At 44.7% G+C, this 24,772-nt stretch overlaps 4 protein-coding genes across 15 annotated transcripts in view; 2 read left to right on the top strand and 2 right to left on the bottom strand.

Annotated features, from left to right (window-relative positions):
- Positions 1 to 62: 62 nt before the first annotated feature.
- UNG (uracil DNA glycosylase) lies at positions 63 to 4,184 on the bottom strand. Of its 2 annotated transcripts, XM_037375688.1 has the most exons (7): positions 4,026 to 4,184; positions 3,250 to 3,450; positions 3,073 to 3,168; positions 1,806 to 1,903; positions 1,300 to 1,388; positions 871 to 1,049; positions 63 to 358 (listed from the first exon to the last, which is right to left on the bottom strand). In XM_037375688.1, exons 1-7 carry the CDS (start codon positions 4,113 to 4,115, stop codon positions 218 to 220), a joined length of 894 nt encoding a protein of 297 aa, XP_037231585.1. In that variant the 5' UTR covers positions 4,116 to 4,184; the 3' UTR covers positions 63 to 217. The 2 variants fall into 2 exon arrangements, with proteins under 2 accessions (XP_037231585.1, XP_037231584.1); XM_037375687.1 differs by lacking the exon at positions 4,026 to 4,184 and having other exon boundaries at positions 3,250 to 3,840.
- Positions 4,185 to 4,293: 109 nt separating this feature from the next.
- On the top strand, positions 4,294 to 5,983 carry ALKBH2 (alkB homolog 2, alpha-ketoglutarate dependent dioxygenase). 4 transcript variants are annotated; one of them, XM_037375689.1, is made up of 3 exons: positions 4,294 to 4,586; positions 5,147 to 5,345; positions 5,489 to 5,983. In XM_037375689.1, exons 1-3 carry the CDS (start codon positions 4,379 to 4,381, stop codon positions 5,796 to 5,798), a joined length of 717 nt encoding a protein of 238 aa, XP_037231586.1. In that variant the 5' UTR covers positions 4,294 to 4,378; the 3' UTR covers positions 5,799 to 5,983. The 4 variants fall into 4 exon arrangements, with proteins under 4 accessions (XP_037231586.1, XP_037231587.1, XP_037231589.1 ...); XM_037375690.1 differs by having other exon boundaries at positions 5,147 to 5,202; positions 5,489 to 5,601; XM_037375692.1 differs by lacking the exon at positions 5,489 to 5,983 and having other exon boundaries at positions 5,147 to 5,173; positions 5,263 to 5,327.
- Positions 5,984 to 7,166: 1,183 nt separating this feature from the next.
- Positions 7,167 to 20,746, bottom strand: USP30 (ubiquitin specific peptidase 30). 3 transcript variants are annotated; one of them, XM_037375684.1, is made up of 13 exons: positions 20,623 to 20,746; positions 20,243 to 20,352; positions 19,177 to 19,359; positions 17,850 to 17,953; positions 16,928 to 17,026; positions 16,193 to 16,235; positions 15,854 to 15,948; positions 15,084 to 15,143; positions 13,872 to 13,958; positions 13,177 to 13,257; positions 11,977 to 12,196; positions 11,184 to 11,292; positions 7,167 to 10,084 (listed from the first exon to the last, which is right to left on the bottom strand). In XM_037375684.1, exons 1-13 carry the CDS (start codon positions 20,691 to 20,693, stop codon positions 9,820 to 9,822), a joined length of 1,527 nt encoding a protein of 508 aa, XP_037231581.1. In that variant the 5' UTR covers positions 20,694 to 20,746; the 3' UTR covers positions 7,167 to 9,819. The 3 variants fall into 3 exon arrangements, with proteins under 3 accessions (XP_037231581.1, XP_037231582.1, XP_037231583.1); XM_037375685.1 differs by lacking the exon at positions 20,623 to 20,746 and adding an exon at positions 20,436 to 20,612; XM_037375686.1 differs by lacking the exon at positions 13,177 to 13,257.
- Positions 20,747 to 20,853: 107 nt separating this feature from the next.
- The window catches only part of LOC119142548 (SV2 related protein), a 28,966-nt gene continuing 25,047 nt past the window's right edge, over positions 20,854 to 24,772 (top strand). For 3 of the 6 annotated variants that reach the window (XM_037375673.1, XM_037375672.1, XM_037375677.1), the window contains exon 1: positions 23,899 to 24,311. In XM_037375673.1, the coding sequence (XP_037231570.1) occupies positions 24,058 to 24,311 (254 nt within the window). In that variant the 5' untranslated portion in view covers positions 23,899 to 24,057. The other 3 variants (XM_037375676.1, XM_037375674.1, XM_037375675.1) reach the window with 3 other exon arrangements.

Below are 24,772 nucleotides of genomic sequence, written 5' to 3'. Positions count from 1 at the left end.
CCTTCAAACTAGGCAGAGACATTGTCCATCTAACAGTCCGATATGCTCTTCAAAAAACATTCAAAAAAACCCAGCAACTATGAAAGTTTGGCCATTTGTCCCTTAATCAACATCCAAAGAGTAATCCTCAGGTCAGCAGAAGTCATTCAGAAACAAGACAACCCCTGAAACGGGGGCTGTTTCCAACCAGTAGACCCCAGCAGGTCCCACGCGCTGCTCAGAGCGCTCTCCAGTCGATGGGCTTCTTGCCAGATTTCTTGAGCAATTCATTTGTCTTTGAGAAATGCCGACAGCCAAAAAACCCTCTGTTGACCGAGAGGGGCGAGGGATGAACCGTCTGCAGGATGTGGTGGCGTTTCTGTAAGGCATTAGAGGAAACTGCTCGTTAGATTTGCATGCTCTTATCTCCCCCGACAAGGCTGGCTGCTTCTGCCCTGTCCAAGCAGGTGTGATTTCCTCCCTACACCTCCTCAGCTACCAGCCTGAGGACCCAGAGAACTGGCCTTGAGGACCGAGACTTTTGTCCCACCGAGCAGAGGAGGATGGACTACGTAAAGCAGCAGTAACACCCTGGCCATTTTTCAACTGCTGTAATCCTAACAGCAAGTTTTATACTTATTCACGAGCCTTTTCCTGGAAAAACAGTTCTGTCCTCAGCTGGATGCTTTTCTGACGACAGAAGGTTACACTTGCTCCACTTTTGTTGCTTAAGTCTGGCAAAGGCTAAGCTGGAACAGAAGGGCAACTAAATTTGACAGCAGAGTTCAAGCAGGAAGAAAACCCCAATTCTGTAAGGGAAGTGCCCTCTAGTGTCGACCCAATTGGAGAAAAAAAATAATTAGCAAGAGGGAAGAGAGAGATAACCCGTACCCTGTCAATGGAGCTGCCTTTCTTCTGGGCGTAGGCTCCCCACAGCATGAAGACAACCCCATGCAAGTTCTTGTTGAGCCAGGACACCACCACATCCGTGAACTGCTCCCAGCCTCGCTCCTTGTGGGAGGTGGCCTGATGAGCTCGCACCGTGAGGACAGCGTTGAGTAGGAGCACCCCTGGCAAACAAAGCAGATACACCAAGGATGAAACAAAATCAAAAAGAAAAGTATTAACTGGCTTTTTTTTTTCCTGCCTCCCATGAAAAATGATTAATTACATTTTCATTCTAAGGCACCCCTAGGCAACGGGCACTCAGAATTGATTTTCTCTGTCACAGGTGGACTGTTTCCAACCACTGGCTTGTTTTCTAGATCGGCTTTCTTACCACCTACACCAGCCACATCACTAGAGCATGTATTAACTCACCTTGCTTGGCCCAGCCAGTTAGATCACCGTGACCAGGATGAGTGAAGTCCTCAATATCCGTAGATAGTTCTTTGTAAATATTTTCTAAACTGCAACCAAAAACCATCAGGAGATTTTTTAACATGCACATTTAAAGATAAAAGCAAACAGCATCACTTACTGCTCTTACACTAGGCAAGCAGAGTATTGATTTTAATCTTAAATAATTTTAAGATAATAAAGCCATCTGTAGAAGCAGGGCAGCTTTGTGTGTCCGGCTAGAAGCTTAATGAGAAGGTCTCAGCACACCTGAAAATGCAAATTTACATCCAGCATGCTCTTCAGAAGATCAACAAACTACACAAAACTATCTATGCTTTTACAGAGATGTTTTTTCTAGGTAATGCACAACTCTAAAATAGTTGTGACACATGTTGTATCAATTATCTGGCTCACAGGCATGACTGACACAGAACTGCAAATGATTTGCAGACAGGAGGGATTTTGCAAATAGTGTGCTGTCATACCTGGGGGGAGGTGGAACGGGCTTCTGGACACTGAAACAGAGCCCATGAGCTTGCTTCGGTCCATGATATGGATCTTGTCCCAAAATGACCACCTTTACCTGAAGAGCAGACCTTTGTTAGCACTGAATTATAATCGATGTAATTCCCAAGAAAGGGGGGGGGGGGGGGGGGAAGGAAGTCTTGTAGAGTGAGCTTCATCCTAAATCAAACACACAGACGAAAAAATCCCAGAACCCCAGAAATTGAAGCAAAGTCACTGACATCCCATCATAAACAAGTTAAAGAACATAGTCCCAACCGAACACTAAGGATTCACATCACCACAGCTTTGCTGCTATGATTATGAAGCTGTTTTGAGTGCAGAAGACCAACATTTTCCATGAGCCACAATAAAACACCTTGTTAAGGCATTTTCCAAGTCTATTTCCTCATGGTTTAGTTTTATTACGCCACACTTGCTGCGGTACTTTTGACATAGCTTATTAGCATTAGGGTTATTTTAAACACTGTAAATATTTTTTTAATTACAGATCAATTAAAAAAACCAAAAGATGCAAGAGATCTGAAAGCACTACGTTAACTTGGCAACACTGAAAATAAGGTCAAAAGTCCAACTAACATTTTAAAGGCAATTTGGTGGTGAGCAAGGGCAATAAACCAATGAAACCTTGTTTCAGCATCAGAGATGAAAGAGGAGCCAGGATTTACAAGTTACATGAAAGAAACAACAGCTTTCACATGTGGGAGAGGAGGATAGAGAATGTCTCAAGAGATGTATGAGAGGAGTACGGAGAATGTCTGACCATTACTGATGGGAGATAAGAGAGGAGGACAGAGAATGCCTGAAGAGAGATACATGAGAGGAGAATGGAGAATGTCTGACCTGGCAGGAGATGAGAGAACTGATGGGTATTGTGAACGAAATTAAGATAAACATGGTTATCTAATATCAAAAAGGTGTCTGCATGCTTGTAGTGATATATAGCTATGTAACTGCATGAATGGTTTCTGCCCTGAGCCTGGTGGTACATACAGCTGGAATTTGTATCTGGGCTCAGAGGCATAAATATGAGCTTCTCTGTACAACAGAGTGTCTCTGGTTGCACCACAACCGGAGTTCGTGCTTTCATACACCACATCCCATGGGATTGAAGCTTTAAGAGACCAAACACTGAAGGAATGTGTCTGTGCACCCAGCCTGGCACGCTCCCCCCCTTCGCAGCAGGGGGACCCACCCAGCTCCGCTAGAACCTGCAGCTCTACTCACATCCCTGATGTCACACATCTGCGTCCAGGTGAAGACTTGCTCAGGGGGCGGGTAGACCGTGTAGCGTTTTCTCTCTTCTGCTACAAACGCCATCAGCTGTGGAGGAAGAGCAAGGGGTCAGCCCAGGCACGGCAGGGCATGGTGGCCGCACAGCCCCCCCTCTCCCCGCCTTCTCACCTCCACGAAGTAGGGCTTGGAGAACTCCCCGGCCAGCTGCCTCCGCCAGCTCTCCCCGAAGCCCGGGGGCACGTTCCGCTCGGCCAGCCGCTGCAATGCCGCCTCCTTGTTCTTGCGGATGCGCTCCTGCTGCTCCGGGCTCAGCGGCGAGGCCCCGCCCGCCCCATCCCCCGCCGCCTTCGCCTTCTTCGCGGCGCTCACCTGGTAATGGCGAAAGAGGAGGCGGCTGCCGAGCGGGAGCGGGGCAGAGCGGAGCGGGCACAGGCACGGCCGCAGGCCCAGCAGCAGGAGCTGAGCGGCCACCATGCTGCCGCCACGCACCGCCCTCCGCAGGGCGGCTCCAGCACGACCGCGCCGCACGCGGCTATTTCGCGGCAAAACAGCGCTACGCCCGTCCCCATTGGCCGCCAATCTCCGCGGGTCCCGCCCACAAGCCAAACTCCGGCTCTCAATTGGCCAAGGCGAAGGAGCCCGCTCCTCCCTATTGACTTGCCGCCGCTAGCGAGGAAGAGCTCTACCTAGCAACCGTGACGACGCGGCGGTTCTCAGCGCCCATTGGGCAGGCCAGTCAGGCGTGCCAGCAGCGCGGGGTTTTTGGAAGCGGCCGCACGGTACGCGCCCCCCCCCCCGCTAAAGCCCGCCGGCCCTCCCCAGCCCCTCAGCCCCAGCCGCCACCAGCCTCCCCCCTCACAGCCGCCACCAGGCTCCAGGCCACGCTCCTCGCCTCCCGCTCCCTGCCCCAGGGCCGCCGGCGACCCCAGCTCCCCGCCCGCTACCTCAGCGTCGCCGGCCGGCTCCGGAGAGCGGCCGCGCTTCTTGGCCGGCGCGGCGCTGAAGAAGCAGTGCAGCGTCTTCTGCCCGATCATGGCAGCGGCGCGGGCGAGGGGCAGCGGCAAGTCCCGCGCGGGTGGGATGAGGCGATTTGGCGCCAAAAGCGCGCGCTTGCGTGAGGGGCGGGGCCTGCCGGAGGGCGGAGCGGCGCGGCACTCCGCATGCGCGTTCGCCTCACGGCGCGCCCCCACCCCCCCCATTTTATTTTTTCCCGCGGCCTCTGAGGCGTCGCTGGCTCTTTCAGGGTCGGCAGGCCTTGCTGTCGGGGGAGGGGGTGACGCCGCTCTCGTGGCCTCCGATGGACCGATACGTGGTCAAACGCCCTCCCGGGGAGGTGGGGGACGGTGGCGGGAAGAGGCCCCGGGCAGAGCGGCCCGCCGCGGGGCAGCCCCCCTGGCAGGAGATCCGCGCCGAGGGCCTGAGCTGTGATTACCGGCTCCTCTTCGGCAAGGCCGAGGCTGATGCGCTTTTCCAACAGCTGGAGGAGGAGGTGGAGTACTTCCAAGGTAAAGGCCGTCGGGGGAGCCGATCCCCAGTGTGTCCCCCCTCCAGGCCAAGCCCCCCAGCCATTGCCCTGGGCTGGGTGGAGCTGCCTGGTGACTGGGAGGGTGCTGCGGGCTGCTGGTGTTTGCAGAATGTGGCCCTAAGAAGGGAGGAAAAAGCCCAGGTCTGAGCCTGCAGGGTTGCTCTGGCTTAGCTTGAAGCATTTGTCAAGTGGTTTCGTTCACGTTTTAAGAGAAGACCCCAGGGTAATCCTGGAGCGGTGACGGGACTTGGTTGGTGGATGTCATGTATGAGATCTGCCCAGTCAAATTAAATCAAGAAGAGAATATGAAGGTGCTAGTCCTGTTCGTCCCATTCGAGGGAATTCAGTGTCAAACTTGAGTGTCAAAGGCTTTGCTGGGACAGAAACACCTGAAGACCAATGGCAGCTTTTGGGTTGCCATAAGCATCATTTTTCTTGTCCCACTGGAGATTCACAGAAGCTCCAAATCAGGGGGAATGTTGGAATGTGCAGAGGTAATACAGAGTTGGGTTTGATCCTTCTCCTTTCTTGTTTAAACAGGTGAAATGACAAAATTGCATGTGTTTGGTAAATGGCACAACATTCCAAGGAAGCAGGTAACCTATGGAGACCCTGACTTAACATACACTTACTCAGGCGTTACCTTCTCTCCTAAGCCGTGGATCCCAGTTCTCAACCGTATCAGAGACCGCATCACTTCGAACACAGGACATACTTTTAATTTTGTTCTTATTAACAGGTACGTCTCATTTCCAATGGCATCAAGCAACTTAGTGTTCAAATGAAAGAGTCGCTTTTGCAGCACTGTTGGCAGGTCACTGAGAGGTCGGTTGACATTTAATTGGGTTGGTAGAAGAACTAACTAATTTGTTCTGTGCACAGATATAAAGATGGTGGAGACCACATAGGCGAACATCGAGATGATGAGAGAGAACTGGTTCCACGCAGTCCTATTGCATCCGTGTCTTTTGGAGCTTGCAGAGACTTTGTTTTCAGGCACTGTGATTCCCGAGGGAAAAATGCAACGCGCCACATTAAGCCCATCAAACTGCAGCTGGCCCATGGTAGCCTGCTGATGATGAAGTACCCCACCAATGTGTACTGGTACCACAGCCTGCCCACCCGCAAGAGCGTGCTTGCCCCAAGAATCAACCTCACATTTCGGAAAGTGATGACTACAGGCAAGAAGTGAATATTCAGCAATCAAGCGCCAGATCTTTTGGCTCTGAAAATCAAAGATGTAACTGTCAATTTCTCTTTCAAACAGTCGTTGGTGATCCAAGGTACCAGATGAGCAAATTAAACCAAGGGAGGCAATAGTGTACTCAGTAACTTGCTAATAAAGACTGCGACTACTGATCGTAACTGCCAAAAATACTTTCTCTCTGAAATGTTGCTGTAGTCCTGCTGTTAAGTATTTTTGATGAGTAACAGCCTTGCTTTGTTCAGGAGCAAGTTCTCAACTGATCTTAATCTAGCCAGTTCTCAAAAAAGATCAAAATACTCTATATCCTTGAGATACCAGCAAAACAGTTGATAAATACTATAAAGCTTATGATGTAATCATTTAAAGCCTGTACTGGTCGACAGGTGACACTTTCTTGTACACTCTGTCAGTGAGCTACAGTTTGCTTGTTTTTTAAAAGTAAAATACAAATGAAAATGAGGAGTGCCCGGATATGAATATAGTCAGTGCAGCATGGCTGGCTGCATGTTTTACAGTCACAATGACTTTTCTCTGCATATGTTCCTCTGCTTATGTGCGAGACTGGGTTCTTCCAGTCAGTAGCATGGTGGTGCAAGAGGAAGCAAGGTGCTACTGCACAGGGAGAGGTCTTCACATCCTTTGTACAGAAACCAGGCAGCATAAAACGACCTTTTGGGGAAAGACTGGGTTGCACCATTTAGATGGAAAACACAGTGTGAAAGGCTGTAATTTCTGAGACCATCCGTTTTTCTAAATAATTATCCCTAGGGATTCCATTCTGACTACCTGAAAGCCATCACCTTTCATGCTTACAGTGAATTCTGCTGAAATGAGGAAAGACTGTCCAAAGTCACCAACAGGTCTTGCAGAATCAAGGAAAGGTAAGTACAGAGAATGTGAACTGATCTCTGTGTAGCCAGGCTACAAGCATCTGAATTAGTGATAGGCTCTATCCTTCAGTGGTAGGTCTGTTAGGGCTATGGAATTAAGGTTTGTTTAGACAATGTGGAGTTGGTACTTCCCTCCCCTCTGCCACTACTAGAAAATGCTGTTATGTAGCACAAAGAGCTCCTGCATGAATGCTTCTTATGCAGATAATGTAACATGCTGCTTCTGTCTCATATACCAAATGCAGTTTGGCTTATAGCTTGGTCTTTGTTTCAAGACATTACCACACGTGAGCAGCTACCTTTTTCTAGTAAGTTTGTTCATTTATTGCTACTGTACAGTTACAAAAATACCCTGAAGTGAAAATGCAACTTCAAACAGCAGTGCAGTGGTTTGACTAGAATTTCATACCTTTTTAAATAATGCACAAAAGACGAGAATAATCCAAACACAGAGATGTCATCCTGGCGGTCTTATGGTTTTTAACCCTTCACATTTTATTGATACTTTCTCCACCATGGAAGCCTATGAGTAACAAGTGACAGTGTTTGATGAGCCTCACATGCCTGCACAGAGCCAAATGACTTTGAAAGGTGAGGGCTGGGTGGCAAACATCTGCAGAGGTCTTGGATGCTCACAGGAGGCTGGGAGGATCTAGCACAGCTCAGGACCAGGACAGAAGTGCTGATACTTGCTCCCTTCCTCACACTGAGGGCTAAGCCAAGACAATCTACTCCTTCCTAACAGTGAAGGCTAGAACAAATGCTGACTACACCCCCCCTCATTTTTACAGCCCTTGAGGAAGCTTTCAGTGTAAATCTGCAGCTGAGTGAAACTGAGCAATTTATCAGTGTCGTACAGCGACTGCACTTCCCTTCTCATCAAACCAGCCCCTACTGGAAAACAGCTCAACACAAAAGAAAAATACATCGAACGTGCAAGCTTGCAGTAATATGCGGCTTTATGTCCCTGTTACAAGCTGATAAATTTAAGACTTGGTCCACCATGTGTGTATGTTCTGACCCAGCTCCAGCATTACTGCTTTCTAAAGTGACCTGTTCAGATGAACACCTCAAAAATTCAGTTAAAAACTCTAAACAGATCCTGTTGAGAACAGGTATTGCAGAATATACACTGTTGGCAGTGGAAATGGTTTGGAGTTCTGAGGTACAAATGGTAGATTTGCTGGAACAAGTACTTTGCACGATATTGGGTTGTCTTTTTCTTAGATGACACCCAGCAGTGCTTTACAGAGCTCCTGCTGCACACCTGTGCTGCCCAGAATGGAGGGCTTTCATCTTCGGCAAGGCCATTAGGTCTTAGTTCAACGGCCAGGGCATCTTTTGCATTTTGAATCTTTCTAGGTTTTTTTGTTTGTTTGTTTTTCTTGTTGTTTTTCCATAACTTAAAATAGAAAGGTTAAAACCATGCTACTGCTAGCCTAGCAGAGAGGGGGAGACTTCTCAGGAGCTAGTAGGTTAGTGGATTTATAAAGACTATTTTACATACTACGAGTATTACTTGGAGCAGGAACTGTGATCCATACTCTGGACTGAGGAGTTGTGTAATTTTGCATATATATCCATCACCGCTCCTATTTTGGCTGGTTTTGAGCCTCCCATTAAGGAACTCTGAACACCTATGAGCTTTGGGCAGCAATATAAATACATGAGGTACAAAGTTGCCCTAAAAACCCCTATTAATACGGCTGTTATCATTTGAAAACTCCGTTGCTGTTTTACACAGAAAAAGCTTGTCTGATGAATTACACTCTACTCCTCCAAGCTTACAAGGATAGAAAAGAGCTAAAAATAGCCTACATACTTTATTCCTGGTAATTTAAAAGCAGTCAAAAGAATGATTTTTGCTGCTTCTCCCACCAGCACTTTGTTTGGAATTTATTATTTTTTTTTTACACAAACAATCTAGAGCAGCAAAGTACACCTTACTTCTATTTATGTGGCAATCAGTATCTAATGCACTGACACCAGCCTTTCCAGACTGCTGTACTATTTTGCAAGGCAGGTGCCCACCAGTCCCGATCACGTATACTGTTCACTTAATGAGGATGCTTGGGGTTGCTACATCTCAGCTCACGATCACCACCGGTACAAGCTCTAAAGCTCAACTGCAAGCCAGACAGCATGTATCTGAATGGTTGGTGAGAAATGGCAGTTTTCAGCATTAAAACAGGACGGGCAAGTCGAGAACACCAATTACAGTAGCCTTGAAATCACAGCATTAAAAGTTGTAGTCGATACTACAAGCAACCATATTCAACAGTTTCATAGTGACTAAGGAAATTATAATACTGATTGCTAGCAAATGTCTTTTGATTTCAGTTATATTCCAAAGATACCGAGCAATAAATCAGGGCCTCAGCTCTTCATAGATTAAAAAAAAAAAAATTACCTTTTCTCCTGGAAAAAAGAAACTGCACTTTGAATCAGAAGAAATACTTCTATGATGTATAAGGAACTAAAATATTAGGAAAATTATGTGAATAGGGAAGTCTTTTTTTGGATCGTGCATGTTATGCAGAGATGCCTTACTTCATTTATTAGCTGGGATACCAAGAGAAATCTGATTCCATTTTGTAGTTCATCCCGTTATCTTGAGACATTTACCAGAATGCAACAAACACGCAGTGGACTCAGACAATGGTAATGTAGGTATTCAAATAAGCTCAAGGCACTTTGTTTCTTAAATTCATTGCCTTTGATAACAGTAGCTTCCCATCAACTGCTTCTGGGGCTCTCCTGTTCAGAAACATCTGCAGTGAAAGGTACAGGATTAAGCATCTCTCTGAAAATTCACATAGGTGTCAGAATATGGAATACAGCCTTGGGAAGTCTGTTTCAGAGCTGTGATGTTGACAAAACTATCACCTAACAGAATAAATGCTCCTCTAATACAGATAGACTTTGGACTGCACGATGTTAGCAGGCCAACTTTGGGTAGCGTAATGTTGGTACGAAACACCACTCCCAGCAGGAGCCAGCCATTGCCATAGAGGGGAAGGTTAAAGGGCTCATGGTGGGTTATTTGCATAACAGACAGGAGGTGCAGCGTAGATCTCATTAAAGGAATTTTGTCAGTTTTTGTCCTTCTCTCTGAATCACTCTTCAGCCCTCAACTCCACGCTTTGGTGCTGTACCCTCGAGTGAACACGCTCATAAAAAAGCAAGTAAGCGCTAGAAGAAAGGACTTCCTGCAAACTAGCTTTGCGAACGGTGTCATCTGAAATCCATAGCCACTGACTGCTGACAGAGAGTGGGTTCTTAGGAGAAGGTGGAGAGCGGCGATAAGTCACAAAGTGTCCAGAATGCATGTCTCCGTGATGAACTACAACTGCCATCAGACGGTAAAGGTACACGGGGGAACTGAAGGACAAAGGAGAAAAAGGAAAGGGTCAGCAGCCCTCATGGATTGCACACATACCAGAAGCAGCCCCAGTTGCTTTGTCTTCAGTTGCAATTTCTTTTTCGAGCAAATAGATGGCTCCATAAGACAGTCACTGTCTCACAATTACTTTTCTGTATACCAGGTCTTTGCTGCAGTGCTGCCTTAATCTATTATTGAGAAAACCAAACCATTTATTTTAAAAGTTTATGCTGCAGAGAGCTACTACATTTTGTACAGCTTAACCACCTTTAGTTTTGCAATAGCGTTTTCCATCAAACCTACCAATGTGTCGGTATGTAGTTCTTAAAGCACTGTTACTGGAACGAAAAGCTATTCTAAAATAATATGCTTTTAACTGGAAAGAGGTGAAATGGCAGCAGGTAACCCACAGGTAACAACAGATGCACTTTCAAGGACTTGCTCTACAACTGTCTTTGTAACAAACATCTGGCACAAACCGCTTCCAGGCTTCGTATTTCACACAGTGACTGTGGGAATTGTCTTCCCCACTGGGAAAATACGCAGTGGCAGGTAGAAGTGGTACAGAACTAACTATATGTTGGTCACCAGCACAAAAGTAAGTGGATGTTCTCAAAGGCCAAGAAAAGAGATTATCAGGAGAAGCATCAAGGCTGATTTATGAAGTAGAATTGTGGCAGCTGCAACTTATATCAAACTTGTTAAATGTAACGTTTGAAAAACAATCTGTCAGAGATCTATGGATTTCTTTCAATAGTTTTCACTTCAAAATAAGAGGAAAAAAATCAAATGAAGGAGTAGAGCAAAACATCAAGAATAAGATTATGGCTATTCAGAAGGATTATTTACTGCACCATGAACCAGGGAAAGGAGATTTTGAGTTTTGCTTGTAATATGCTCTACTCCCTTTTCTAGGAGAGAAATGCAGCCGAAGATAACCACTAAAAATCATCCAAGAAAAAAAGCAAAAAAATTCTGCACAGGAGCTAGGATGGATGTTGAATTCTGTGACTGTGCAGCCTCATAATGCAGACAGAATAAAGAAAGACATAATCTGAAGGGATGGAAATTAAGATGGGGTACAAATTTCTAACTTACCTGCATTCAGGGAATGCAGCAAGTGGAAAAGTTCCCAAGGACATTAAAAATGAGGAGGAGGAGGCACCATTCATAAAGAGCGTTTTAGTACTAGGTGGCTGTTCTGCATCTGTAAGAGAAAGTAGACATTCAGTATTTTAACTTAAATGTGACTATTAGTATTGTTAATAACGGTGCTTCTGTTCCTGTAGTACCTTTCATCACAGAATAAGAAGGTCTTTTCCTTATTTTAATTCATTACGTATCACAGTCCTTTAAGAGATGCAGAGCATAATAGCCAAAGCCAGCGGAAATTGCTTTTACATGACACAAATATGAAAATGATCATGTTCACAAAATCCCAACTAAACAGTATATTCAGCTGCCTAAATGACAGACCTACTACAGCTAGATTTTCTAATTGTTTTTTAAGAAGTCACCATTCCCAGCACTCTTTCTATGCTTGTCCGGAAGCCTTAAGAGATCACTAACAAGATAATCACTAGGACTTACAGAGTTCATCCCTTCATCCCCTTTGGACATAAAACATGAGTATTCTATGCTGTCTGGGATTTTTTTTTGTTTGTTTGTAAGTCTGTTTTGGGTATTTTGTAATATTTAGTAGGATCAAATTATCAAAACTGAACTATGAACTTGGAACAGGGTATCTTAATGCTTGCTGGGAAAGGGATTTCTACCTGTCCTCTTTGCACAGATTCAAATCAAAACTCCTTTTGCGTTCATTTTGCAGATTAGAATGTTTTATTACTGAAATGTTGTAATATCAGATAGATTTTATTTTCAAAATAAATACCTGAAGGTTTTACTGCTATCCCATCCTTTGTTCCTGGCGCTGTCTCTTCAGAGCTTTTCTGATTCAGCTCATTCTGTCTTGATTTATGAACAGGAATGCGGTATTTGTAGATGTCCATGATCAGGAACTCATTGAACTGTACATGTTCGTGACGTTTCAGAGGAGTGCCTTGGTTTGACCAGCTCAGTCTTTGCAGGTGGATACACAAACACTGAGGGAGCTTCAGCAATATTCCATAGAAAAGGAAAATCAAAATACATTTTCAGCGAGAAAAAACAGCTGTTCAAGTTGAAAGCATACTAATGGCACTGGTAAGTCTACTTACATGCTACTATAGCTGCGTGTAAGTTTACTGGCAGTAGTATCCCTAAGACATGACACTAACAACTCTCTCGAGATTTCTGATAACACCACTACTGTTCACTCATGGGGCAGTAGGGTAGATAGCTAATGTTTTCTCCAAATGGAAGAAAAGTCAATAAAAATACAGGTGAGCTTTTTAGGAACACACATGTCAACCTCATCTAGCTTGTTGATCTGAGAGGTAGAAATGGAGATTGGAATTTGTTGGACTGTGTTGTTGTAAGATATTTGCTAATACTTGGTAAGTAATGGCTTTGCACAGTGAGAGTGCCCGGGGAAAAAAGGTCAAGTAGTTATAAACACCTGGTATTCAAAGTCATGCCAGGGTTAACCTCTATCAATAAGTACATAGTATTATTATTAATGGCACCTGAGGCTCTTAATTACTGACCAGTGCCCTGCTGTGCTCTGCATTATATGATTACAGAGCAAAAAATAAGAAGAGCTTCTCACATAAATCACACCTGATGTTTAACACCATATCCACTTGTTTAAACTAGCTGTATTTAGAACGTTTTAAATTTCTTTGAAATGTGCAGTTGCTAAAGATGCTACAAACACTGTATATGCCAGACCTATGAACTTCCACTGAGCCAAACTCAGGTTTAAGTGTTTTGCTGAGTATCAGTAGAATACTCGTTCTTTAAGCTATAGTTTGATGTTTTGCTGAATTTGAGGCCTCAATGCCTACAAATATTTGACAAACAAGCTTACTCTTTAAAGTAAAACACTGAAGTAGTTTAATAGCAAGAAGTGGACATCAAGCAAAGAGATCAAAGAAAGAAATTACTGTATAATAGGATTTAAAAATAGATTTGGAGGGGCAGCTTGCCTCACCTTTCCTAACTTTAATTGCTTAACAAATGTTGTTCTCTGGTTTTCTATGCTCTGTCCATTCAGAGTCCCTTCTGCCTGAATCTGAAATCAGAGGGAAAAAAATAAAGCCATTTGGTTACCTGGTGTATCAGATTAGACAAAATAGTGCAGCTCTGCACACTGCAGACAAAAGCAACTGTCTTACCTGGAACTATGCTCAGTACATTAATTACACCTACAGTTTTCTAGGAACTTTCCTAAAAATTGTTGCCCTATCCTAATGAATCAGAATGCTAAAGCAAAAATCATGCAGAAACAAGCATTTACAGAACAAGCCCAGTCTCCAGGTTTATGTGTAGTCACATACCATTTCTGTTGGTTTTCAAACAAGCTACTTTGGCTCTGTGCCATCATCAAATTACAGGTAACTTAAATGCTGTTTAAAATACCAGAGCAAAAAAAAATATCCCAGATGTTATCTAAATAATACATTTTATTCTGTAATTACCGGGTATTTAAGTTTTGTAATAGTAGTGATAAATAAAGGTTCAAAATATTCTCTTAAGAACTCCCATTTTAAATGTAAGAAATCCCAGGCAGGCTAGAGGCTTTCCTGCAGTCACAATGAAAGGAGCAGAAAACTGTCTGTAGACAGTAGAATTCTGTCAGCAAGCTTAAAACTGACCTAGAAGGTTATATACATTAAAATTACATACTTTAGTGCAGTTGTCACACACAACATCCTTTACAGATTCAGAGGAGATGAAATGATGGAGGCAGTGGTCCAGCGTCATAGGACGACCCTTAGTACGAAAAACCAGAATTATTTACACTAATTTTAGGGTGTACACCACTTAATTTTGTGAAAGGATTTTTCATAGTTTCTGCCATAGAAACTACAGAATTGCAGACTTATTTTTTGATAAAACTGACTAAATGGCTTTGAGTATAGAACACTGATAATGTAATTAACTATGGGGATTCTTCTTTAGCCTGGATTAAACACAGAAAACATTGCAGCCTGTAGGTAAGAATAATAGCTGACTCCCTGTGTCATTCCTTTAGTGGAGTTTTAAACTACAGATTCCTGACCCTGTTACTATTTTTCTCTGAAGTTCCAGCACTTCATGAGTCATTTTATGCATGCTGACCCTCTACATAGGCGAAATACTGCATTTAATTGAATGTAGGCACTCCTTCCTATTCTTCTTTGCAGACTGTACTACATACTGCCAAGTATGAAGGGCATAATCTTCAATGATGGTACAAAATAAAACACAAAAGAGTAGAAGATGTGTCCAAATCCCAATCCTAAATGTTCAGGAGCATATTCTGTTGTTAGGAGACAGAGTTTCCCTGAGTGCAAGTCTTGCTAGCTGTCTGGAAAGGCAAATCACTAGCAGACATTAAGTGACAAACCATTTAGTTGAAAAATGTCCTGCACGTTTTGCCCCCAAAACTGACAGTATTTTGTCATTTGAAGTTTTTCAGAGAGCCAAAAAGAAATTGAGACAATTCCCAGTTGAAATAACTTGATCCAAAAGCCTGTATTGGGTAACTTGTGTACTGTCACCACAGAGACAAGAGCTCCTGGAGGTCACCTTCCCAGACTGCCAGAAACAGCCCTCAGGATATGATGTGGTCTGTTCAAATTACACAGAAAGGACCAAATACTACACCAGGAGAAACAGGAAGTTCTATGAGTGTCAGCAAAGTCATGCTTGTTTTACTAATTGGTAATTTGCACCAACATATTAGTGATAAGGTACTGTATTAGCACTGCAGGACCATTTATAAAAAGGCAAAAAAAAATGAGCTATAGCTACTCATTTACACTTAGGCTGTAGCATCTTCAAAAGGGACTAATGAAGAGAAAGCCACGATGATAAGGCAACACGCAGACTGGCTGGATCACGCATCATACATACCCACACAGCTGCTGGGATGCTCAGGGAGAGACTGTCAAAGGTATCATACCTCACAGGACTCTGCAAGAGAATATTTCATGTCTCCAGCAAGCTAAAATTTGTAACAGTCCCAAACACGCCCCCCAGCCTCACACAAGATGAGCATATGCTCTCTGCTGTCCACAATTATCTGGTGGAATAAGGTCAAAACCACCTGCTCTCCCCAACCCTAGGTACAAGGTGCTACTTAGCCTCTTTCTGCTGAAGCTGCCCCTGCCCACTTAAATTTGTCTGCAAGGTTTGGGAAAATAAAAGTACTAAACATACTCTTATGGTTTGATCTACAAATGAGATTGACTTTCTGTATTTTTTTCTTTATCCAGGTTATCTTCACCTCCTTACTCCAGATAACTAGACCACAACTTAATTTGGCTGCACATGTGCAATCTCAGTACTGCGTGCTGAATGAATAGCTAGTCCTAAAAAGCTACCCACGTGAGTGGATTTTCAGTATATGATAGCTGTGGTACTGAATACTAAATATAGTAAGACAGCTATTATTCTGTCTGGTTAGACAGCTGTTATCCCCACAAAGTGGATCATGCATCAGTGTATTTAGCGATACATTCTTGTTCGTCACAAACGCCATAAAAAGTACCTGAAAAAGTAACAGTCTAAGCTGTCAGTCAGTCCTGCAGACCTTTGGAGCTTAAACCATGTCAAAAACAAGGGATGATATTTTCAGATTGTGCTCTGAGTGTCAGACATTCTTTTTCTTGTCTATGTGTTACCTGGTGTTCACAGTGTTTGCAAACCATGTTGCTGGTCAGCCTTCCGTGAAAAGGATGCTGAGATTTCCAGTGACTTGACACAGGGGGAAGAGACCCTGAAACACAAAAGTTTCAACTTTTATTTTCAATACATCTGTGTATTGATTATAATTCCACATTTTTGGCCCACAGTAACAAAAGTAACTGCTCTAAGGCACGTTCTGTCCCAATAACAAATAATCAATGGGGTTTTTTTTACAGCTGAAGAGATGCACTTCAGTCCAATACAGACAAAGATCAATTAATAAACAAAGCGACTACACTATGAATATCCATATTTCAGAATGGAAAAAAGCATACCTCTTGTTCTGCAGCTTATTTGCTTTTGGGTTATTTCTGGCTGCTACAGAGGAAGATAAAAGGTTTCATTAACTCTACCTTAGAAACCATGAAGTATTAAATATGTTCTTATTTCATCTCTACTATGCTTTTCCGATATTAGAAAAACTGTGGGAGTTTTAGCGTCTCTTTATATTTGAGGAAGGCCAAAAAACCTGGTATGCAACAGATTTATAATTGACAAAAAGAACACTTCTAATGAAATGAATCATTAATCTCTAGAATTCTCTGCCTCAGACTACTAAAGTAAAAGCCTAAGAGATTTTATAAACCTTTTGTATATATTTTAGACAAAAAAAGATGAGAAACTTTCCATCTACATTAAGTGTGGCACTAAACCGGAGGATAAGATAAATTTCATCTCCATGTGGACTATTCTATTAATGTCTATTTTGCAGTTTTCAAACCTCTTTCATGTGTCAGCTCTCACAGATAAGAGTAACTGCTTAGATGGACTAATGCAAAAGCCCTCATAAAGGTGGGATCACTGTAAGGTCAAATACATTCACTCATGAAAAACATTTTTTAACCTTTAGACTGCCTGACCTATTAATTTATATCAGAGTACTAAAGAACAGCTTCATAAACATAATGAAAACATCTCCAGGTTTTAAACACTTTATACTTGACACACTTAGGAATCTAGGCAGGCTATGGAAACCTCTGATAATGAAGTAACATCGGTAAAGAAGTTACCTCCAGAGAATGCACATCAAACAGGTGTGTCACACGTGGCTGACGATCCCGTTCGTCTTCTAATGAAGAAGTAAGGACATGAAATAGTTCATGAGCATCCTGTCAAATAGAGGCATAAGACTTAGAGGAAGCAAAAGCAAATAACGTCCAAATATACACCGGTACACATATGACTATGTCGTTGTAATAGGAAATGAAAGGAAACATTATTGCTTAGAGCTCACCTTATGTATTAATAGTAATAATTTGTGCATCTGCTGCAGTTTTCCCAAAAAGCTTTCTCTACGAAGCTGAACTTTGCAACAGCACACATTATTGAAAATATTCTGGGCCATATAAACTCACAAGAAACTAAAATACTTGGAGAAGAAAAGAATATTGATTTCAGTAAAAGCCTAATTGAAATCTACGCTGTTTGCTTTGGCCTTGAAATATAAAAGATAGAGTCATATCTTCCGAGTGAGATAACAGAGTTCATTGACCAGCCACACTTAGGGGCTGAAAATACTAAAAACAAGAATTAGAAATCTTGTATGTTACATGTAACTGAATTTGGAAACGTTAGCAGAGTCCACCCCTCCAAGCAGAGCGGCACGTTAGCACAGACCCATTATCTACAGCAAAGTTCGGGCTGTATCTGTGCTGGTTTAATACTACTGGCTCCACTGTACCAAATCTGAAGGTAATTAAGTATGAGGTTTTGAAGCAGCCAGGGTTTCCATGACAAATATCTAAGCAAACTGAAAACACCATTCATCAGTCACATGGTTCTTTTCCTTCACATTTGAAAGCAAACTTTTTGCTACAGCGAAGATTCAGTTTTGACCCTCAGGGCTATTAGTACCACAGCTTCACTTTTCTGTTATTCCGTATCTAAGCACTACGTATGTATCAGGCAGTCTAACTTGAATTCTGTAATCACCTGTTCTTCAAATGATGAGATCTGCCACCTGTACATTCTTAAAACTTCTAGCAGGCAGCTTGCATCCAGGACATCATCTTCTGTTACCTCTTGACAGGATAAAGCTAAAGACATTGCATTTAAAAATGTCAGAAAGAGAAAGAGCCACAATGAACAGTTAGAACACAAATCTGTTTATTTTAGACTGGATGTTACTTAAGCATCATATAATCGATTACAGTGGAGTTATTCTTGATTAAGATACCATCAAGCTAGTATGTATTAATTATGGTTCTTGTCTGACTCAGGCTGACTGCATATATTCTCCTCATCTCATACATAAAGTGAAAGGTTTCTCAACTGATACAAAGAGAATAAATAATATAAACACTGTCTGGAAAGATGACTTTTTACTGGTGCATTGGGTAAAAGTTGGTACTTTGCATGTCACAGAAACCCCAGTATTAATGCCCCATCATCCTTACACCAGCTAAATGTACATGCTTAAGGGGCACAATTTTAAAATGAACAACATCCTGAGACAGGAGAACTTCCAGTGGATTCCCTTTAAAACAAAGCCCTGTGAGAGCCAACAGATTGCTTAAACATTTTGAGTGCCTAAATAGGATGTAACAGATACATGAATTTAGCACAGAGGCAAATCTGAAACCAGTTACCAAGTCGGGCTTAGAGGCTTTAACATTTTTATCCAAGAGCACAGAAGATAATCTCATTCAATAGTCCATATTTTTGGTAAAATAGTAAGCTTGGGAAAAAAGACGTTATTTTATAATGCATTCTTCTTTTATACAGAATTCTGACTGCCCATTTAATTATAATATTTTCCTTTTTCTTCAATTATACTGAGTCTGTATTCATACTGTTTTAACCATTAATACTCTGTGATGAGCAAATACATTAAAGCCTGTGGCAATGGCTTCTGTAACCACATTTTCAGCACCTCTGTTGCCAGATCTGTTCAACCTGCTGGCAAACAGCTTCTTTGGAGCAATGTGTGCAATGCCGGGGGGCGGCTTCTTGCTCACCAGGCGAGTCAAACAAAACCTGAAACCTTTCAGCTGTTGGCCAAGAAACAAACGGCTCTGGGAACACATGCAGTTGGGCCCTGCGTTGCTCAGGCTCGGTACAGTAACTTACTATCTTTTGGATCTCTACCCCTCTGTGAAAGTCGGTTGAACTTGGCCAATGAGTTCAAAGTTAGTAGAGGGAATTTTTTTCATACAAGACCACATGAGCTTCCTTGCTTCAGGAAAGGAGGCTAGAAACGATAACATTTATACTAAATATTTTCTTCTTAGTTTAGCGCAACACAAAAACATTGAAGTACCTCTGAGGAGACGCAGCAAAGTGACCGATAAGTATTGATGCTCAGTGGCCTGGTTCTGGTCCGTCTTGTATTGTGCTGTAAATTCCTCCAGCCACTTGATGAAAGACGGACAGGAAGATAAGCCTTGCAGCAAAGAGTTCATGAAACAGGTGTTTCCTAAGTTAAGAAGGCCAGGTACAAGCCCTAGAAATAGACGAGTAAGAGTTTACACCATGAAGTCTAGGAAAACCTTACTATTTTTCAGTAGCAAGCGTTATGTTAGGTATTAAGATTGAATTATCTCAGTTTACTTGGTACTTGCACCCAATGAAAACTAGAAGACCCTGGTACGTACAACAGCATACTATAAAGTGTTTATATACACGGTGGCCTTCAAGACTTATACCGCTGTAAAATCTTTTTTACATTTTCATTGGAAAATAATCTTTTTTTTTTCCTGACAGGGATGGATTTCTGTCAATACTTCGGTTCCGGATTATCTGCAAGTTAACGTATCAAACTGCAAAACTCTTAGTGATGATATTAAGCGTTGGAGCCCCTTATTGTGCAAGTTTACCGGAGCCCCTGCGGTCACTGCAGCACAGCTGCACGCCTCGGCTCGCTTGGGTGAAGCCTCCTGGGTTGCCCAGGATTAAGCAGCAGGATTTCTGTATGGCTCTGCTTGGCAAGAGCCCTTCACTCCTCTCGTGCGAAATAAGAACATGTTTATTTCTGCATTCCAAAGTGCAAAATAAAGCGCATTACCTGCAGCAGTTCAGCAATGAAGTTATGCCAAGCTACAAAAATATGTCTGTTTTTGTCACAATTTTAGAAAAACGTCGATGGATACAATTAATACATTATGCAAGTCACAAAAATCCTTTGTTCAAGACACGTTTTTCTAAAACTTTGTTAGATTTCTAAGCAGGACAGCGACCAAAATTTTATCTTCAGTAAGAGGAAAATAGCGTACAGAAGCTAATCATGAAAAATAATTAACAGGCGGGTTTCTGACATGCAGGAGAGGCAGGAAAGGCCCAGAAAAATTAACTTTAAGGGGTGTTTTGCCGGGCTGGGGCCCCCCTACCTCTCCTGCGCCGCTTCCTCTCGGTGATGGGACCCCACAGCACGTACATCCCCGCCGCCACCGCGGCCGCCAACCCCCCGAGCACGCCCCAGTTCTTCATCACTTTGTACCTGAAACGGGAAAAAAAAAGAAAAGAAAAAACCAAAAAATCCCCACCAAACCAACCGCTCCCCTCCCCGCGGGGAGTCGCTACCTCAGGTTGCGGGGAGGCGGGTCAGGGGCACGGGGGTGGGGCGGGGGCGGCCGGCGGTAACGTGTGTGTCCGTCCCTGTGTGTCCCCCCCCCCCGGTATCGCTCCCGGTGCCCGGGCTGGGGAAGGGCCAGGCCTCGGCCGCTGGCCGCCCCCCGCCCCCGTGCCCCCGGCCCCCCGCCCCGCTGACCTGGCAGCCGCGCCGGCCCGCAGCAAGCGCCGCACCGCCCCGTCCGGCTCCGCAGCGCGGCCGGGCAGCATGGCCCCGCCGGAACCGGGGCCGCGCCGGAACCCGCGCCCCGCCGGAACCGGGGCTCCCACGGGCGGGCGGCCCGGCGGGCGCCGGAAGTGGCGCGGGGCCGCCCCTAGCGACGGGCAGCGGCGGGGCCTGCGCCGGGGGAGCTCGGAGCTGGGGAGGGGGGGACACGTAGATCCCTCAGGGAGGTCAGGTTGGGGGGCGGGTTTGCCCCCATCCCCAGGGGCTGGCCCGGAGGAGCGCTGGGCTCGCCGAGCGTTTAAAAGACAGGGCGGCCGGGGGTGGGCCCGGCAGTGCGGGCCGGCAGGCGGGCTCGGGGGTCTTAAAGGCCTTTTCCAACCAAAACGACCCCGTGAAACCATCCACACCACCCCCCGCAAAAAAGGGCAGCCCTCCCCGCCGCGGCTGCCCCGGCCTGCCGGGCTGCCCCTGCCCCTGGGGGAGGACTCCCTCTGCCCCCCGCCGAGCGCCCTTAGCTTTTGGGTTTAACTGATGCGCTTTGGGGTCGCTGAGGCGTTTCAGGACGCGCCGGGGAGCCCTTGCAGGCAGAATGACTGACACATGCAGCTTTTGAGAGCACCTGGAGATGGCAGCTGCTGATCGTGTCTGTGGGCCTGGCAGGTAACAGTCTCCCTCTTTACACCTCCCCAGATTAATCCCAACAGCCTTTATTAGCAAATTTACTGCTGCATCCCGGGTGTCTTTCTGCCCAAGTCCCCGTTTGCCTGGCGGTGCTCCACCTGTGCTGTGCCAGAAGGCTGTTTGCAAGAGAGCAGCCGGGAGAGTAAGGGACTAGATGGCAAGAGGCTGAGAGAAACGGGAGTGACAGACAGAAGGAGGATGTGAAGAAATAATGTCGTCCTGACAGCAACATACCATTCTCATAGCTGTCACACACTTAAATACAGGAGACGGGAGACAAAAGAATGTGCTTAGAGGACCAAATCTCACACCCTTAACTTGCTGGAAAATTGGATCTTACTTAGTCAAAAAGTAACACGGCTGCTGTATTCTAAAAAGAAAGTCATTGCTTACGCAATGAACATATAAGCTAAAACTCTGCTTGAAAAATGCCGTTTTCCAGCAAGTTTGGGGGAGAAGCAACCTAGAGTCTCTGTGAACTCATGTTTTGTGGATAAATCCCATTCTGGAACTCCATCAGGCTGCTCTGCTGAGACTGCTCTGATAAAGGCCCGCAGTGACTGCTATCCTCTGGAAGTCTGGGTTCTGTAGCTCCTCCCACTGTACTGACTTTTTCTACAGGATTTTACCCAGTCAAACAGACCAGACTTCTTGGATCATGTGAAGCATTGAACTATGGTATCTTTAACCCACATTTTCTGAAAAGGAAACGTAAATCTTGGCCACCAGGAAGGTGCTGGTAGACCAGTTCTATCTACTGAGACCTTTCATTTTTCAGTTGCTGTGGGCCAGAGTGCCTTTCATTCCAAATAAACTGCCTGGATCCTTTATGGTAACAAATACCTGGAACAATGCCATTCTTCAGCCCAAACAAGTCACCACCCAATTCAAAGACAAGTAAAAGGGTGCACAACTGAAGAGTCATGTTGTTTATGGAAATCTGTGTGTCTGCGAAGGATAGGCAGAAAATGGCAAGAGAGGTGAGAAAGAACAGAGCAGGGGAAGAGAGCAAACACATGTGCAAAACCTATTCTCTGAAAAAGCCTTGTTGTTAATGTTTATGAGAATACATTACAGAACAGAACATGCATGCATTTAATACAGTTAAAATTGGTTCTTATCATGCTTTTAGGGTATTACTCAGTTGCCTAAGCACAGGCATCTCGATCCATGTGAGAGAGCCCTAAGGTGCCTAGGATATCCTCATGGTCCCATGCGATCCACAGCTGGAGGCCACCAGAGATAGACTAAAATGGAGCTGATATCTATGTGTAGGCATCTGGATTCCACTCCTAGACACAAATACTTCATTAAGAAATTATCCTTGCTATTTTTAAGGAAACTGAAACCCTAGCTAGGCCAGCTGCAAGTTCTTTCTTATAAATACTAAAACCTGTAAAGATTTTCGATATTTAGTGTCACAAACTGAATCTGTGTGGTGGCTGAACAAGTCCCATTCACAAACTGAAGCATGTTTGGTATGTCATAGCTAAGCCCAAGCCTCTTGCAACATCTGTTGTTCATTCCCTGACCTGAATTTGTACAACTTGACTCTTCTTCCTCACTGTAGTGCTTTCACCTGTCTTTGGTGTTGTCCTGTTGATTTCAGGCCCTTTCTCCAATTTGTGAAATTTATTTCAAATTTTAATCACGCCAAATGTCTCCTAGTCATCCTCCTAGCATATATTTCCCCGTTTTCTCCTGCAGACCTCTCTCCATGAAGGATTTTACGTAAATGCAGGCATTTACACGCACAAATAAACTGTCTTCCAACAGAAGGAGAAGGCCTGCAGGAATGAATGTGCCAGGGTGACATCGTATCTTTTCAGGTGCTTTTCAGGTGCGTAACTGAGATTTTTACAAACTAATCTCATTCTGCATCTGAGGAGCACGCGCTTGGAATCCCTATCAGGTCGCTTGAGATCGCATACAGGAACTGTCTGTGGGCTCCTGAAGTGTTCGCTTTAACAATGTAATTTTCTGTGAAGTGCTGACAACATTGAAATCATAGAATCATTCAGGCTGGAAAAGACCTTTAAGATCATCAAGCCCAGCACTGCCAAGTCCCGTCGCCCTCTGGGCCAGTGTCATGCTCCCCAGAAGACCCTTTGCTGTCCTCCGGGGAGCGGATGCATCCAAACCAGCATGGTTCAGTTTTCCTTGTGGACTTCTCCATCCTGCCCACTTGCCTGAAATCCTCCCTGGGGCTGCACCCTGCCGAGGTCGCCAGGCTGGGATCCCGAGGGGACGAGGACCGGCGGTGACAGGGGAGCTGAGCACCAGCCCTGGCCAGGCTGGCAGGCAGCCCCCCTAGAGCAGCGACAGCGAGGGGAGGGAGCCCTGGCCGCCGGACCGCGGCCGCCCCGCCGCTTCTGCCCGCCCTGCCGTGCCGTGCCGAGCCCAGCCGTTCCCGTGCCGCTCGGTGCGGGCTGTCCAGCCGCCCGCCCCTGCCTCCCCGCAGCCCCAGCCATCCCCGCCATGCGAGAGCGATGAGAGCAGCTCCTGCAGACGCAGCCTGGCAATGGAGGATGATTTATTCCAGCTGAGACAGCTGCCGTGAGTAGCACCGATAGGGGAGCGGGGATGCGCAGGATTTCTCCTCCACGGGCTGCAGGGATATTGTGAATCCTGGTGATTTTTAAGGGAATTGTTTCTAGGAAGTGTCTTGGGCCCCGGGAAGCAGGCCATTTTCCTTGTATAGCTGCCTGGGTTCAGCATCCTGGGGGCATGCAGGCACCCATTTGTTATATAAATTCACTCAGTTGTTATTTTTTGCATGAACTTGGTGGTGGTAGAAATAAGGAGGGGTGGAATAAAACTGTGCGAGTGCGGAAAGATTTTTTGAGAGGAAACATTACTATTGCAAGGTGGATTGCATCTGTAAATAACGTTGTGCTAGGGAAGGCATCTTCCTCGGCTTCCTCCTTCATGCCGCGAACCGAGTGCAGATCAGAACCTTTTTTCGCAAAGGTGTGTTTGCGGTGAGTATCATCGATATTTGCTAACTGTATGTTTTGGAGAAGCAGACGTTGCTGCACAAGGAAAATGCTGTTATTTGTGAGGAACTCTTTGCTGTTGGGATGTGGTTGCTGGATCTGTGCAAAAAAGGTGATAAAAGCATTGCTGCCTTTTGACACTGGTATTTCCTTTCCTTTTCATTAATGTAAAATGTTTCCTTTAAAAACAAGGGCATTTCTTCTAATGCTCCATTATCAGGTGCTTTGAAGCATATTCCTATTTATAAATCATTGGCTCTGCAAGGCAGGGAATAAATGCTTAAAGTTGATCTTAAATATTAATGAGCTCATGTCAATGACAGAGCAAACTGTCCCATAACATTTCTAATAAGTTGGGAGAATGGCTACGAGCTCCAGCTATTTTCAAATACTTAATTTGGATGCATTCAGCTTGTCAGTAAAAAGAATAAGACGTGATTTCATTA

The sequence above is a fragment of the Falco rusticolus genome, chromosome 1, assembly GCF_015220075.1.
Source record: "Falco rusticolus isolate bFalRus1 chromosome 1, bFalRus1.pri, whole genome shotgun sequence".
NCBI classification, from domain to species: Eukaryota; Metazoa; Chordata; class Aves; order Falconiformes; family Falconidae; genus Falco; species Falco rusticolus.
The sequence above is the reverse complement of the archived record's forward strand: the minus strand, read 5'-3'. Positions and strand labels throughout refer to the sequence as shown.

Coding starts and splice junctions, on each gene's coding strand:
- UNG (XM_037375687.1), bottom strand. CDS start 3,555: ATGGTGGCCGCTCAGCTCCTGCTGCTGGGCCTGCGGCCGTGCCTGTGC. Junction 1,904..3,072: donor AGATGTGTGACATCAGGGAT/GTGAGTAGAGCT, acceptor TCTGCTCTTCAG/GTAAAGGTGGTCATTTTGGG. Junction 1,389..1,805: donor CCCGTTCCACCTCCCCCCAG/GTATGACAGCAC, acceptor TTTTGGTTGCAG/TTTAGAAAATATTTACAAAG.
- ALKBH2 (XM_037375689.1), top strand. CDS start 4,379: ATGGACCGATACGTGGTCAAACGCCCTCCCGGGGAGGTGGGGGACGGT. Junction 4,587..5,146: donor GGAGGTGGAGTACTTCCAAG/GTAAAGGCCGTC, acceptor TTGTTTAAACAG/GTGAAATGACAAAATTGCAT. Junction 5,346..5,488: donor AATTTTGTTCTTATTAACAG/GTACGTCTCATT, acceptor TTCTGTGCACAG/ATATAAAGATGGTGGAGACC.
- USP30 (XM_037375684.1), bottom strand. CDS start 20,693: ATGCTGCCCGGCCGCGCTGCGGAGCCGGACGGGGCGGTGCGGCGCTTG. Junction 20,353..20,622: donor CGGGCCGGCGCGGCTGCCAG/GTCAGCGGGGCG, acceptor TTCCCGTTTCAG/GTACAAAGTGATGAAGAACT. Junction 10,085..11,183: donor GCTGCATTCCCTGAATGCAG/GTAAGTTAGAAA, acceptor TTTGTCCTTCAG/TTCCCCCGTGTACCTTTACC.